Source organism: Mytilus edulis, chromosome 1 (assembly GCF_963676685.1).
Source record: "Mytilus edulis chromosome 1, xbMytEdul2.2, whole genome shotgun sequence".
NCBI lineage: Eukaryota > Metazoa > Mollusca > Bivalvia > Mytilida > Mytilidae > Mytilus > Mytilus edulis.
In genome coordinates this window covers 86,409,078-86,423,207 of record NC_092344.1, presented here as the reverse complement: position 1 = coordinate 86,423,207, position 14,130 = coordinate 86,409,078, and the positions used below count along the sequence as shown (strand labels likewise).

General features: G+C 31.3%; 1 protein-coding gene across 1 annotated transcript; it reads right to left on the bottom strand.

Annotated features, from left to right (window-relative positions):
* Positions 1 to 5,959: 5,959 nt before the first annotated feature.
* On the bottom strand, positions 5,960 to 13,572 carry LOC139493508 (potassium voltage-gated channel protein Shaker-like). Its single transcript, XM_071281992.1, has one exon. The coding sequence runs from the start codon at positions 12,702 to 12,704 to the stop codon at positions 11,355 to 11,357; it is 1,350 nt and encodes a 449-aa protein (XP_071138093.1). The 5' UTR covers positions 12,705 to 13,572; the 3' UTR covers positions 5,960 to 11,354.
* Positions 13,573 to 14,130: the final 558 nt, after the last annotated feature.

The window sequence follows — 14,130 nt, the reverse complement described above, 5'->3', positions numbered from 1 at the left end:
ATATTATATTACAAGTATTAATATCCAAAATTAAATCGAAGGTCGGGAAGAAATAGCTCACTTACCAAACAATATTATATGCATAAATCAATTTACATATATACACATACAGTAATCAAGTTCAGTTGAAGAAATCCCTTGGTTAACTTAAAGTTCATCAGAATGTTAAAAACGATATCGTAGATTTATTGAATTGGCCGTTTTATATACTCTGATCCGATCGAAGAAGCATACTAGTTTACTGTTTCCGTCCGTCTTTCATTGTTTTCGGCTGCACTATTGTGCTTCCGTCCGTCTGTACCCTATGCTTAATAATATGAGGTGTTTCATATGTGAGCAACTGTCAATAATTCGAGAAATATATCTGCCTCGTGTTGATAACTTTGTTCTAGAATTTCAGAAAGGACGATGGATATGTTAAACACATAACGGAAATACTAAAATTGAGCCCCATATAATGGCTAATGCTAATAAAATATTTTTGAAAAAAACATGACTAAAGTAACTGTACTAACCGAAGTTATGACTTGAACAATAATTACAGTTGTAAAACACTGATTAGGCGCAACTAAATTGTGTTTTACTCTTTTACCTTACCGATAAGGATCCATTAACAGTCTCCTTGTGCATTTTCCATGTTAACAGTTTTTACCAGCTAAGAAATTACAAAAGTGTTGCATCTACTAAACGGTTAATTATCTGTAAGGTTGATCATGGTTCATTATGTTATCACAAGAACTTGTCTGAAATAAAGCACAAAACTGTTGAGTAGCCTGAATTCATTATGTTAAACAGCTTGCTAAAAAAATAATGATAATATATACATCAAACTTTAATATTGCCTAATGTGTGAATGTACAGTGTTTCTTCTCTCTATTTATTTTGTCTTAGAAGATATCGATATACGAAGTTACTTATACAATGTACAATGCAAGTAGTCATATTTATGATCTTCTATTCCTTTTTATGTTTTCTTGTGATAATATATGTTTTCATTGATTTTAAAAGACAATCCTGTAGCTTCAAAAAGTAATATCACAAAAGTTCTGATCTCCGAGGAAAATTCAAAACGGAAAGTTCCTAATCGAATGGCAAAATCAAAACATCAAACGAATTGATAACAATTGTCATATTCCTTACTTGGTACAGGTATTTTCTTATGTAGAAAATGGTGAATTGAACCTGGTTTTAGCTAGCTTACACACTTTATTATGTTAATTCTTTTCTTTTCATGATTATTCTCATTAGAAACCTTTCTATTTGGAAACGACACGTCTCTGGTGTGAAAAAAAACCCCAACATTTTGTCAATATCGGTTGTTTAACCCACTAAAATTTGTTATACCGTAAATCAGTATGATTTACATGATGATTTATATCACGCAAACATTTGTGTCAGCCAGTTGCAAACCTCCTAAAGTATAAAAGATACATGTGGCGAAAATGTTAGTTTAACTGACAAATGAATGAACGAGGTATTTATAACATAAGAAGAAATGGTATGATTGCCAATGAGACAAATCTCCACAAGAGACCAAAATGACATAGAAATTTACAACTATAGGACACCGTACGGCCTTCAACAATAAGCAAAGCACATACCGCATAGTCAGCTATAAAATGCCCCGAAATGACAATGTAAAACAATTCAAACGAGTTTTATATATATTTATATAAAAAAATGAACGAAAAACAAATATGTAACACATAAACAAACGACAACCACTGAATTGCATGCTCTTGACTTGGGACAGGCACATACATACATAATATGGCGGGGTTAAACATGTTAGCGGGATCCCAACCCTCCCCTAAACTGAGACAGTGGTATAACAGTACAACATAAGAACAAACTATAAAAATCAGTTGAAAAAGGCTTAACTCATCAGATGGACAAAAATACAACTGGACGTGGCCGGGTACTTGTACATCCCAACAACAAAAAGACATTTGAAACAGATCTGAAAGTATTCGCAGTTAAATGACAGCTAGTTCAAAGCCACTAACAACTAATAAAAAAATCATGCATCTAAGACTAAATTATCAATCCGTACACATCCAACATCCAATGGATTTAGTGTAAAGACGTCATAAACAGTCAGAGAAAAACATGACCTCGTGCAATGCCAAGATACAGGTATCGAGTATCGACAGATTGTAGATCCATGAATGTGTTTATGTATATAACATACAAGTAATATTTAGTTTGCTTTTAATTTACTGATAACAAAATCAATATTTAAACCAATAAAAACAATATTCAATGATCTTATTACAGTGTTTAATTGGTAACCTTTTTGAATAAGTTTATTTAAAGGAGCAATAAGTTTACCAGGATTATTTCTTTTCCGGGCACGGCTAACAACATTTCCGTAAAAATGAGGATGTGCTATCCCGATTGAAATAAGTTTTCTACAGGTACATGTACAACCAAACTTCAAAAATAAATCTTTATATCTATGGAAAAGTTTAGTAAAGGTTTTAAGTAATTTATGGTAACGGTATCCCTGATTTAATAATTTACCAGTTATACATAGATAACGTTTGTTAAAATAAAAAAAAACGTAACAACAGACACAGACATAGCGAACGAACTGTGAAATATAAACACCGTAAGATGGTGCCAAAGGAACATCACCATCTAAAATTGAAAATTAACAATAGGGAAAGAAAAATCTTAAATTTTAGTGTATAGTTTCCCCGTTTAAAACCGAAATATCTAAATCTAGGAAAGGACAGCTATTACCGTTTAAATCTGATTTATTTAAATAAGTTCCTTGAGGTAATTTCAGCAGTATATTGAGAAAATTCTTCATTATTTAACGAAAAAATATCATCAAGATACCGGTAAGTGTTGTTGAATTTATCAATTAAATGCAATTTCGGCGGGTCTTTACTGAGTTTAGTCATAACCTGTGATTCGTAACGGTACAAAAACAAGTCTGATATTAAAGGGGCACAATGGGTGCCCATAGGTATACCCACAACCTGTCGATAAACTTTGTTGCCGAAACGTACATAAATATTATCAAGGAGAAAATTAACAGCTTCAATCATCTCATCACACCTCCAGTAACTATATCTAGCATATTTACCTTTCTCATTAGAGAAGAAGGCTCAAAATGAGTGGCAGCAAATGTATTTGCATTCAGATTTATCAAACGACCATTTAATTAAATAGGAAAACTTTTGATTGATAAGATAGTGTGGAAGTGTAGTGTAAAGAGTAGAAAAATCAAAACTGTCAACAGAATCAAAAGGACCATCAAAAACACGTAATTTAGCAAAAACATCCAAAGACTGTTTTACACTTCAAAAATAGTTTATTCCACTATGATCATATATTTTATTACAATAGTTTATGACAAGCTCTTTAATAGTAGTTAATGAACTTGTTAAAAGCACTGAAAGATTAGTTGTAGAATACTTACAAGAGGCCGAGATGAAACGATATTTAATGTTTTTTGTAAAGTCACCACTTTTAGAGTGAGGTAAAATAAAAGTCCACAAAAACACCACACAGAAGATAACAATTAGAGCAATACGAACCTATAAAAAAGCGGGAATAAAATTGCGGACTTCCGAAAGGTACGCAATTCTAGTTCTACTATTGGCACCCGTCGAAAACCGGCGTGTAAACTAGGTATTCGGAGGTTTCTATACATTGCTAGAATATTTTATATGGTTTGTTTTCAATGGGAAAATAAAAGTTAAATGGTGGAATTATACATAATTTAATTATGTCCCGTTATGTCATTAGATAATAATTTCAGGTCTGTTTTTTTGGTAGTCCAGATAATATTATTAGAAATGTTCACATAATCCCTCTTTACAAGATCAAGAAACACACAGTTGGAGCAAATAACCGCTAAACATGATACATATATTACAGGAATGAGACATTTACAGCACACAACTTACAGATACAACACCGTACAATAATCCCATAGGCACAGTATATTAGTGCGGTTTTTTTATTAGTCCTAATTTACCTGTGGGAACTTGTGTTACTAACCCCAGTAGTAGATGTAATGCGTCATGAGTTCAGAAGATGGACTTTTTATTTTTTACAATTGTTGGCACTACTGTGGACGCCAAAATCATTTGATGATTATGATCCAAAACCGTATTATTGACAATTAACTCATCATAGATACTAGGATTGAAATTCTGTCCACCTGATACGCGTTTCGTCTAAAAAATACTCATCAGTAACGCTCATATAAAAAAGGTTGAAAAAAAACAAATAAAGTACGAAGTTAAAGAGCATACTGATATAGGAAAGATGAAACTTGTATTTTTTTCACGAAAGCCATATATGCCCATAGTATGTATCCTCTTCAAGACAGTTGATAATTTGTGATCTACATGTAGTAACATTGATTAGATAGACGTCATAAATTCTGAAAATAGATAGGGTTATAGAAAATTTTCTCTGTGACACTAAACGTTCTCGGCAGACTATATCCCTCTTTAATCGGCCATATGATTTGCTTTGTTGAAGTTTTCTTTTAGTTAACTTATATACATTTAATGCATATGTTCAAAAATTTAAAGCAATATTGAAAGTGGCTGACTTCATATCAATTTTCTACATTGTACCAGTTAGTGGAAGTGACTACTTGTATTTTTTTGTAACTAGTAAATATGTGTGGACAATAAAGCCTTAAGAATCCAGAAAACACTTAATTATTTATAAACACTGAACAGAAAGTGAAATTACACAGCTGCAGTCTTACTATGACGCCAAAAGAATAATGTTAGCTTCGCTGCTTCGTAATAGCGTTCAGTTATTGCCTGAATAGCCGAAAGAAGGGTCGATAGCACTTACAGTTCTACTACGTAACTATGTAATTGTTTATGTTATTCCGTTATTAGATAGATATAGATATAATGATATATAGCCCTGCAATGTTACATCTTTATTTTTCTTTTCCTTTCTTTGAGTGATTCGAACTTGTGCCTCTGTCACATCGTCGAAACATCCACTAAACTGTGTCCAGAGCTCTAGACTGCTCATGCTATATAAGATATAGATTTCGTTTGTCGAATTATACCTTTCATCTTCGGCATTATATAAGTTTGTTAAAGTTAAACAGAACACGATGTTTTGCTGCATGTAGATGACAAACAATGCATAACAGATTGTTTTTATCTGCCGTTCATCATTGGAAAGAAGTGACGATGACCCTAAACGTACGAATGATGTTCACTGAAACCAAAGTTTTTAACGGAAAAGCAACGAACTCGAAAACTTTTGATGTATACCATTTATCAGGTTGTATGCATATTGATATCGTAAGATATCAGCTTCGAGTCATAATATGGAACTTTTTGTAGAATGAGCTTCATATAGTGTCGATCAGTTTCATTAAACTACTACACATTTTTGTTTAGGGTACAACTGAAGCTCGCCTCCGGTTGCGGGATTTTCTCGCTGTGTTAAAGACTCATTGGTTGCTTTCGGTTGTTTTCTGCTCTTTGGGAGGGGTTGTCAATTTTACTTTTACACATTCCCCATTTACATTCTCATTTTTATTTAAACTAGCTTTCAATAACTGTGAATACTCTTAGATCGATACTATTTGTTTTTTGTATTTCTGTTAGTTTTTTTTTGTGTGTTTCATTTCGAATTTTGAGTTTTGTGTTATTGGTATACTGTTATGTCCCAAGTCAGGAGCCCGTTATTCTGTGGTTGTCCTTAGTTACTGTCTATCATATTTTTTTTTTTCGTTTATTGTTTTAAATGAGGCCGTTCAGGTTTTCGTGAATGGTTTCCCTTTTTGCCATGCTGTTTATATTTGACTTTACGGTATGAGGTTTGCTCATTTCTGAAGGCTGCTTACATCTCCATTCGTACACTATTGGCTAAATGTCCTATTTGCAATCATACCACAATTCATGATACTCATAGCATCCATAATTCATGAGATAGAGACAATCTAATTAAAGGAAACAACTCACTCAAAGGTCACTTTATTTGTGCATTTATCTTATTTAAAGTGATTATTAAAAACAATCTAATTATATACGTAATAAAATCACTATTTTACTCACTGGTACTTAAATATCAACCATATCGTGACTCTTACTCAAACTGTTTGACCCTAGACCGATTGTGCTCGCAGAAGTTATTTTGGGTTTATTTCAGTATATTAATTGTTTCTAAGTCATGATTGCATTAAGGTGAAAGTCTTCCATAACATTTTACTTTAATACAATAGCTATGTTCCTTTCAAGAGTCCTGATAATGTTTGTTTTCTTGTTTGAAAACGGTATATACATGTTATTGGTTAACAACTTTTGGATTTAAAAAACAACAAAGATTATCTCTTATTAAAGGAAAACTGAAATGCAAGGGGCAAGGATTTTTCCCTAGGTTTTCGTAAATTTTATTCTAAAGCAATTCTGTGGAATTATCCATTGTGACTGCTTAGTGAATAAAAGGATAGGGTTAGTTCTAAAAAATCAAAATTAAAAGGGGTTCATGCACAGAGTCCCCCAGAAACCAATACAAGTATTATATCAAACTTGCTTTTTTTAATAGTATCCTGCACATACGGTCACTTGATGATTGTTATATTAATATCAGTGAGTTTTTATAATGATATCCCAAAAAGGCCACAAACTATCACTTGTATCTTCTCTGAAAACAAATAGTTCATGCAAGTCTAACTATAACAATCATAAAAAATCTAAATCTCAAGTACAATAAATTTTAACACAAGTAAACGTTTAAAATGTCAAATGTTAATAATAGAAACTACAAAAACAGTGTAACAAATCTCAGAAATGTGTATAAATATATTTCTATTCACGTATATTTTGATATTAGAAGAAAACTGATTGTGCTGGTGTTTTTTCTTTCTTAAATACATATTATATAATGAATGGTTTATAATGAATCCACAATTGCTAGTAAAATTCCAATTTAACATACAGTATAAGGATAATTCATATCTTGTATAACATAAATAAATACATATCAATACTGCTTGAGCTAATCATTGGAATGTTTTGATTTTATTTCGATCTCTATACTAAAAAAAAACCAGTAGAATACAGTAGTTTTCGTAAAATTGAAGTTAGACTAAGCACAGTGCGCTCCTAGTTTTTGGACACTGCATTATCCATGATGCGTATTTTGATTCTTAAATGAGGAGATGGGTGGATCTTTACTTTAATAGTCAGCTTGTGTTGTTAATCAGGGTAACACTATTGTGTCGTATTTAACCTAATGTAAAATACATTCGTCTTAGTGGGTTTTAGTTTTTCATATTCTTTTTGAGAAAGGGGGGTGTGTTAACAAAAATAAATTTATTTAAAAAAGTATTAAAATGCAATTCGTTGTTCATACTTTTCGTAAATGAAAAAAATCTTGAAGCTTTATCTCAAAATTAAATATCTCCTTTCGTTAACTTTTATAATATTAATACAAATAATATCAAATAAATAAGGCTAGGAATAAACGATTTATTTAAAAGGTGGAATAGGCTTTGGACTAGCTTTTATAATTGCTAGTACTCTCATATCGATACCTTGACAATGTGTTTGTTTCAACCTTACACTTTTTCAGTATACATTTTAGAGTTGGATGCGTTTTATATTATATGTATACATCAAAACACGTGAACTTCAGTTTTACACGAAGAAGAATAACTGTACAAATTTATATTCCTTGATTTTATTTTGGTAATCACGTTAAACTCAAATTTGTTTTAAAATCAATTAAATTACAAAAAAACTCCGGGAAACATGCATCTGAACTTAAGAACTAAGCATTATTCTCAAATGGACGTTTCATAAATAAACTTGAGAAAAAAATCGAAGGTATTCTTCTTTCTATCTATTTTGGGAAAGTATAACATGAAGCTGGCTTCCGGTCTAGAATTAGAACGACTGACTTTTTATAGGAATGAAACCTACACTTAATATAGTCGTAATGGATATATTGTCAACTATAGTTTTTTTTTATTGTATTTTAACACGATTTCAAATGGAACTACCAGAAATTTCACTAAAGTAAACGATTTCTGTATCATCTTTGCACAAATAAAACATAAGCAATGCATAAAACTAAAATAATTTTCAAAACTTTTGATAACAATAGGCATTTGACATAATGTTTGCGCGTTTTTCAGTGATATTAAAATAAAAGTAAGTGCATTTGTTTTCTTTTATCTCGAATTAGACCACTCGTTGTTGTTCTGTTCCATTATGTTTCGGACTGATATTTTTTGTTGTTGTTACAGAATGTTAGTTGGACGAAGTCCTGACTGATTGATAATAACAGATTACATGCATGGCTTTCGTCAAGATAAAATACTACAAAATAATCACAGAAAATCCATATCAAATAAGCTAAGAAAAGCTAAAAATCTAATAATCACAAAAAGACAATTTTCCTTATTTATCTTTTTTTTTTTTTTTTGGTCTTTAATTATCACCATAAAATTGAGAATGGAAATGGGGAATGTGTCAAAGAGACAACAACCCGACCAAATAAAAAACAACAGCAGAGGGTCACCAACAGGTCTTCAATGTAGCGAGAAATTCCCGCACCCGGAGGCGTCCTTCAGCTGCCCCCTAAATCCATGTTTAAAGTATTATTTACCCGGCGTCAGAAATGGAAGAAACTACTTGCGTTTGTTACAAGATTTGTTTTATTCTCCAATAAAAAAACGTATTAAGGAATTATGGAAACTCTATAAATTTTATATTACTATATCATAAAGATTCAAACAGGAATGTGGTTTTTTTTTCTTCCTTTTTCCACAACATTTTTGAATTGCAATAATCAAGTAATTTAGACTTATCTCAACCAAAGGAGAATATTTTACGTTGGAAAGTAAACAGACAGAAAGAAAAATTCAACAAAAAAATATATAATATAAAAGAACACTAAATTTTTGTAAAAAAAACATTTGAAAAATGAGTTCAATACATCATTTTCAGAAGCTTCAGATATACGTTGCATATGATTACTCCGAATAAAGATCTTTCACTTTTAACAGTGATGTAAAATCATAAGCGTAGAAAATTAGCAAATTATCATTAAAATATATGTGTGTTATACCTTCGGGAAACATAGAATATATTGATTAACCCTGCTTTATATATAAACCCAATGCCCAAGACAGGGTTTTCTGTCAATATCGAAAACTGTTTTATTTTTGAAAAGATACTTTTACTATCTTTATATTTCCTGCCAATTTATAGTATTATTCCGTTTAACTAACTCCCAGTAGGCAGACAATAGGAAATATTTTTTTGGTAGATGTTTTAAATGAAACAAGATAATAAAGACTTATTGATTTTGTTACAACAATATGAAACAGCTCAATAATCGGGTATGTCATAATAAATTTATGAAATTGATCAATTCTTGTTTCTGTGCAAACCTAAAGCTTTAAACTTTCATATTAATTTCCAATTTAAATTCTAGGAACGGTTGAGTTTCATCTTTTCCACTCGAAAAGTTCTGACGCAAATAATAAAATTCTCAAGTGACTGCCATTTCTTGTCTAATTTATCATATAAGTTAAATAAATTTAATTTAGAAGAAAACGTAGTCTGAGAAGTAAATTATACTTTTTATACAATTCAATCGTGACATAAATAAATATTCGATAAATTACATATAAACAAAGAAAGTAAGCAAAGATATACAATTACTTTAAATCAACATTCTGCTGATTTTCTTGTAGAAAAATCCAACAAAATGTCTGCTCCGTCGCACCATTGAGCGGAAATATAGAAAGAGAGGATCCCTAACGAGTGTCTCAGAATGGCTAATGAGACTCACCCAAGTAAAAATTAGGGCAATGGTTTATCGAGAATAAACTGTTATTGCTTCAAAATTATTTTAGTTTTAAGCTTGCTATTCAAAGATTATATATGTTATAACTATCTTTGACAATATATCATCTTAAACAAATACGGTTTAAACTTCATCATTTTCGGAACAGTTTGTGTTGCTATACTTTACTTTCAAACATTTACAATATACGTTATGATTGGTTGAAAAATGTTCGTTCGAGCTTAAAAAGCATTTTTGTGTTGAAGACAACAAGACTGGTAATTCGCTCATTTTTGCATTACTTATCTCTCATTATAGCCTCCTGCAATTGGATTAATTTGTAAAATTTTCTGCTTTAATATTGAAATTTAAATACAAACTTTTTAATTCAAAATCACATACATGTTACTATTTAGAATTAATGTAAAAAAAACATTCTTGTGAAAGTATGTTTGAGTTAACTACACAAAAATTAAAATGGTGGTGGTCTTTTTCAGTTTTAAAAACGTTACATATGTAAGTGAAGATTCTGGAAACTAAGGTTTTATACTAATGCTTAAGGAATAACAAAAACAGGTTGGCGCCGAAAATCACAGGCTATACACGTGTGAGATTTGTTTCAAATGTTTTCTGAAAACGACCATCGTTAAATTGAAACAGTTTTAAAAAATTCCATTTACTGTTAAAACCTCCATTTTTCGTGGAAGAAATTATGGATTCTATGAGCTCATTCTTTTGTTGAAAGTATATTTGATTTACATAACACGTGTAAATTATTTAGATGTTTATGTAAACCTCTATACTGTGTCAAACGCACGCAAAGATAAATGAAACATGAAAGCTACAATCTAGTGAAATAGATCTAAAGGCTAAACGCTACATAAACCTTGATTTCGATGACTTATAAGTAAAATCAATTTTATTCTCCCTAAAACAATGGAATGTGCACATCTTTAAGTGTACCCACAGGTATTATAAATCTTAGATCATAAAATGTTTAAAGAGTTGAAATTACCATATTAATTGATCCAATGAAAAATAGTAAAATAACATGTATTAATAAAACTATTCTGTATGGGCAAATATTTACTAACGTGTGTATATATAATGCATGTTGAAATGCATGTTATTTGAAAGGTATGCATTAAATATTGAAAATAGTGAGAAGATAATAGAAAATTCTGATTGAAAAATAAACACATTAAGAAAAAAAGGACAAAAAAATGATTGCAACGCTCGTTTGAAATTTTAAATGGTAGACCACATCTTAAATGGTAGACCATAGCTAGTGTGCATAAATCTTAATTTAAAATTGTAGAAGGCGCAGTGATCAAGTATAACATTCAACACAAAGGAATGTTTAGGATTTCAACTACAGAATTGCAAGTGGAGATAAAACCCGGGAGACATATATATGTATAGGCTCTATATAAGTGTTACTAGTGTTGTAGTACAAAAAGTAGTGTGTTTGTAATCATTTACTAAAGTCTTTCAAATCAAACTTTTGAAATGAGAATCTAAATGATAAAAGTAACTACCATATGATTAAACATTCACTATATACGACCCCTGCCAGTTTTATGTGCATAGAATTTGTTAAAATTTTCTGTGATAATTGGAACGGGAATGGCCAACGTCAAGACACCGGTGATCGCACAAATACTGCCGATTACCTTTCCAAGAGGACCAACAGGTACTTTGTCACCGTATCCAACAGTACACATTGTTATTACTGCCCACCAAAATCCATCTGGAATGCTGTGTATTTGAGAATCCTTTAATCCATGTTCTGCATAGAATATTGCACTTGAAAACAACAGTATACACACAAACATTGCTATAAGAAACAACAAAAGCCCTTTGATGCTGGCTTTGAATGTTAAAATTAAAACTTGCAAGCCAGCAGAATGTTTTGTTAATTTAAATATCCGTATTAATCGGAACACTCTCAAAAAGGCAAGCGATGCCCCAGAAGTTTCTCCATTTACGCAATTGTCGGTAGATATCATATTACCTAACTGAACATAGTAAGGTACAATCGCAGCAATATCTACTATGTTTTTGAAGTCTTTGAAATACGTAATCCTATTGGGGCAAGAAATTAGTCTGAGGAAGACTTCCCAAGTGAACCAGATGTTACAAATAGTTTCCAAAATGAAAAAAGGTGCAACATAATTGGGTTTTCCGTCTTTGCACTCATTTTTAGAAAGACTTGGTAGTGTTTCAATGCAAAATAAAACAATGGCAAACATTGTTATAAAAACAGAGACAAGAGCGATCACATATGCAGAAATACTTGTTTCCGGGTATTCCATCAGCATCCACAGTTTCCTTTGCCACATGCGGGTAGGAAGTATAGTCTTCTCAGTTGTATAACCTTCTTCCGTTTTGTACTCATCAATTGCTTCTCTTTCAATTTCATAAAAATCGAGCTCACGTAAGAATATATCATCTGGAACAGGATCTGGCCTCATTATTTTCCCACCATATTGATAATAGTTAAAAATTGATTCGAAAGTTGGTCTATGTCTGTCAAAGAAGTACTCATTTCGTCTCTTGTCAAAGAATTTCAAACGTTTTCTTGGACTTCCCAATAAAGTAGTCGGGTGTCTATTCAGAACGGAAGCCCAAATTTCATAATACATACCGCTAACGTTTATTGTAATCCTCTCACAAGTTTGTAGTTTGCAAAGATGTGGTTGATCGGTTTTGTCGCCACAACATGTTTGTAAATACACTAATATTTCTGATTCATTATCGTCTTCATCTAATGAAGCATGTGGTGCTCCTTTTGCCGAATCTTGAGACTGGAACAACCAAAGGTCTCCATCAATATCATTCATCCGGTCAGGTCGACTAACTGGACGCCTATACCTTGATTGGTTCATTAACGAAACAACCGCCATATTTTTAATTAATAACCCTTGCCTGATGATGGATATATTTTCACTCCTTAATCCATTATCCTAAATCACAAATAGTCCGTAATCTACATAATTTTATCAGTGGCAATTCTCTAATAACATTATCTATTCGAAATCTTTACTGAGATTTGAAAAAAACAAGCTTCCATTATTTATCTTAATTTATCCTGAAATTGTACAGGTACGTGTATTAAGCAAAATAAAAAAGTTTCCAATGCTATCCGATGGAGAAATGAACTGAAACTAGTAAGATCGATTTCATCATCGTTACACACAAGATACCACACATCATGGGAGTACTTTGGATTCCAAGCTTTCCTTTGGAATTAGTTTCCCATAAAATATTAACGCACCTCGATTCATAATAAACAACGTATTTTAGTCATTGTTCATCGTTAAATATTCATTACAACAGAATATTTAGTACAGAACAATTACCTGCCAAGGTTTCTTTGTAAATATAAGCTGACAGTCCATAAGATATTGAACACTTAGTTTGGGAACCACTTATACATTATCCATGAAATACGTTGATGAATTTCCTTTCCTTTTATTGCACATGTTTTCGGTAAGTAATTAGGCATTAGTCCACAGTTTCATTGACTTATATTGAACTGTTTAGTTGATGGTAATTAATAATGAATTGCCGATCTGACTAGGTTTAAGTCATTTACAATCACTGAGTTGTAACATGCTACACCATGGAAATATGAACTGATCATACATGAAATTAGAAGTTGAGATGATGTGATAAAAATCATTCTTGTTGAGACTATATAAAGACAACTTGTTGTGAAGGCTTCAAAGATCAATACCTTTATTAGTTATCAATTTTGTATACAGACGTATGGAAGAGCATGTTGTATTTGTGAATGAGCAACCAATTGAAGTACCAGCCTCCTGTGTATTTTATGATCATTATTTCAAATAATAAATCCAATACTTTTTTCAAACTTTATTGACATACATCTATGCACAGAATAAATCGATGTGACAATAATTAATAGAGTGTTTAATTTACGAACGGTCAATAAGATCATTTTATTGGATAAACAGATTGCCAACTGAGTATTAAATAACGTTTATCTTTGTACGCATCAATTTGTTGCTGTAAATATAGGGATGTGTAATCGAAAAAGGATTCAGTTAAAGACAATTGCTTTGTACAAATTTAATATATCAACTCTTAAGATTGTTTTAAGATATCTTTCAATTGTTTAGATATTTTGCTCGATTCGTTCGATATTTGCATTTGTCTGACTTTAAACGTAGAGGTTGTATTACTTAGTCTAATCAAATACTTTTCAGATTTCCACAAAATTACGTGTTTGATCGATCTAATCTTAATTTTCCGTATAACATGACATACATGTTGTTCTATAACAAAGACTAACGAGACAACAATTCA